Below are 3072 nucleotides of genomic sequence, written 5' to 3' on the forward strand. Positions count from 1 at the left end.
ACTATTCCAGAAAGAAGGCTTTTTGCTGAACATAATTGAGTTGATAAATTGACTACATTAATTTTTTCCGGCAAGGTACCGAGGAGAATGTTTGTAGGTAGGTCCCATTCATATTAAGAAAATGCAATACAATGCACTCGACCCCTTTGTTTTCTAGGTGCATGGGAAATATATATACTATATAATATGGTGGCAGGATAATTGAGTAAAGTATGTACCATAAAAGTTAAGGTAACAGCTCGAACGCATCATTCATAGAAACATGCCATCATTCGACGAGATGCAACTTTAATGGATTGCATAAATTAAACAAGTTCATTTCTGTTGTTTCAAGGTAATATCTTATCTTATGATTTAACTATATGATGAATAGTGGATTAGAAGGAGAGTCATGGAGCAACGGTAAAATTGTCTCCATGTGACCTATAGTTCATGAATTCAAATCGTGAAAGCAGCCACTAATGTTTGTATTGGGTAGGCTGTCTATATCACACCCCTTGGGATGCGACCATTTCCAGGACCTTGCCTAAACAGAGATACTTTGTGCACCGCGCTGCTATTATGAATAGTGAATTACTCTTTGAAAATGGGTAACGTGTGTTAGCATGTGATAAAAGTATATATGTTCTCATGTTACCTGGTTGGTTAGCTGGTTGTTATCTTTAGAATCATATCCTACTTAGGCTTTTAATCAAAACATAAACAAAGGTGATACTACAAAAGATTATAGAGCTGGAAAGAACTGACAATCCTCAGTAATGACCTGTCGACAAACTCAAAAGCTAGGAAGATAAAAGCTTTTACAAAGGTCTTACATACATAATATAAGTAAATAATTAAAATGCTTTTCTAACAACTTAAATTTTTAAATGAGATCATGATCAGACATTTTAACATGATAATAGAACTGCATTAGGTCCCAAGTTCAAATCACACCACCACTCAAAAAAATTGTCACTCAAAAAAGCAAAAAATTATTGAAGTTAGTTTTTTAGACGAGGTTATCACACATTTCAACACAATGAAGGAGCATTTTTTAATCTTTACTTAGAAAATTAAGGCAATTCTAACTTTAAGCTCTCAAGAACCAAAGGAAAGATCCATCATTTATAAACATGACTCATAATTCAAAGTAATGCAAACGAAAAGAGAATTTTCATATAGCTCAAAGAAAAGGAGGGTAAAGAAGAAATAACACAATATATATATCCATTCTGTTAGTAGCAGTAGCAACAGTAGTAGTTCTAATTATACTGGAAAGCAACTAAAGATGTCACTCAGCCTGTAAAAATAACTTAAAGACACAAATAGAAAACACCACCTTCTAATTAATTACCAAGATGATCCTCCGCCCAACATTCCATTCCAAAATCCATGAGATTCAGCAGCTTGCCCTCTATTTTGTTCATCAAAATCATGATCATCATTTGCCGTTGAAACATTCTTCAAATCATCCAAAGGGAAAAACAGTTTTGCTCCAGCAGTCTCTCCTTGTAAACTTCCATACCCATTATTATTATCAAACCCATCCAAAGAAAAATTAAGTGTAGGCTTCAAATCATGCAAATTAGGTAGCCCAGTTGATGTTGATGAGTACACAATATTATTAGAATCCGAAAGCTGTGGCATAATAGAGGACATAAATGAAGTTGTGGAATTAGGGTTCATTAAAGGTAAGGCCATAAGCTCAGAAATGTTACTGAAATTGCTAGTAGTGGTTGGGTTAAAACTTAAATTTAGGTCATGGGGTTCGTTAATTATTTTAGGGTTTTGAGAAGAAGAAGTTGGAATTGTGAGATCTGGAATTTTCTTATATGAAGATGATGTGGAGGATGAAGAATTATTAGAAGAGGAATTAGATCTTCTGTTTTTTCTTGAACCGCCACCAACTGGAACATTTCTTAAAGAACCACCTTCAGTCCAATACCTTCTACAAGTTTTGCAAAAATACCTTGGTTGAGAGAGGCTATAATTGTTGTAATAACAGAATTTTGTGTTTGTTGAATTGCATCTTGGACAATTTATTGCTTGTTCCTTTTGTGGTCTTGGCTTTCGTTCTGTTGCTGGCACTGGTTTTGAGGGTTCCACAGCTTTCACTAGTCCTATGCCCTGTACCAAAATAAAGAAGACAAAGAAAATAACGCCATAGACTAAGTAATCAAAGAAACAAAACGGAAGCAACAAAACAAAACTAAAGTGATAACTAGTGCTTTACACTTTTTCAGGCAGTAGCTATAGCTACAAGTAGAAGAAGCAATAAAAACAAATTAAACTTGCTTTTAAGGTAACTTTATTGGATAGTGGAAAAAGAAAAAGGACGAAAAAAAGATGATATGAAAGATCACAATCAAAAAGGATGCATGGGCAACACCACAATTAATTACGATTAGAAATGAAAATATGAAGACCCTAGTATTATATCAAAACAAAAATAGCCTAGAAAATCTAAACCCTAGAAAGATGTATTAATTCAGTAGAAGAGTTAGAGAGAAAACTACATGTTAATCTTTTACCTGTGGCCAGTGAGAAGTATCCATATTGAAGAAAGGGTAGACGAAAAAGCAAATGGGGGAAAAGAGGGAGTGAGTCGCAAAGCAGATGATGGAAACAACAACCCACTTTCAAACACATGAGGCTCTGGTCCTAAAGCAAGGAAAATGCCACTTAACTTAAGATGGTCTCTTTGGCGGTTCCATATATCGGTTAGCTACCGAGAATAATATATTCTGGAATTTCGATTCATTAATAAAGATGTTCAAAATTTATAAATATATTATAATTTGACTTATATATATTGTGTAAAATATTGTCTTTGACCTATATATAAGTGTAAAATATAATCTTTAACCTATATGTAATGTAATTTTCATCAATATATGTTCAACTAATTAATATATACATATAAAACTTACATGTGTTATTTAATTATTCGACAAAATATGCTCAAATAATCATTCCTGAAGAGAATTCTTTTATACGATACATGTGTTATTTAATTATTCGACAAAATATGCTCAAATAATCATTCCTGAAGAGAATTCTTTTATACGATAAAAGTCATGTTTGACAAAA

The 3072-nt window shown here is 33.0% G+C and overlaps 1 protein-coding gene across 1 annotated transcript; it reads right to left on the bottom strand.

The window, feature by feature from the left end:
* Window positions 1–1133: 1133 nt before the first annotated feature.
* On the bottom strand, window positions 1134–2694 carry LOC109218225 (dof zinc finger protein DOF4.6-like). The gene is made up of 2 exons (XM_019382577.1): window positions 2514–2694; window positions 1134–2109 (listed from the first exon to the last, which is right to left on the bottom strand). The coding sequence occupies exons 1-2, from the start codon at window positions 2535–2537 to the stop codon at window positions 1333–1335; spliced, it is 801 nt and encodes a 266-aa protein (XP_019238122.1). The 5' UTR covers window positions 2538–2694; the 3' UTR covers window positions 1134–1332.
* Between the last annotated feature and the right edge of the window lie 378 nt (window positions 2695–3072).

The sequence above is a fragment of the Nicotiana attenuata genome, unplaced genomic scaffold (genome assembly GCF_001879085.1).
Source record: "Nicotiana attenuata strain UT unplaced genomic scaffold, NIATTr2, whole genome shotgun sequence".
Classification (NCBI taxonomy): Eukaryota; Viridiplantae; Streptophyta; class Magnoliopsida; order Solanales; family Solanaceae; genus Nicotiana; species Nicotiana attenuata.

What these genes read in the sequence shown, in the direction of transcription:
- LOC109218225 (XM_019382577.1), bottom strand. Translation starts at nt 2,537, where the DNA reads ATGGATACTTCTCACTGGCCACAG. An exon ending in ATACTTCTCACTGGCCACAG is followed by an intron (nt 2,110 to 2,513) that starts GTAAAAGATTAA and finishes ATTTTGGTACAG; the next exon opens with GGCATAGGACTAGTGAAAGC.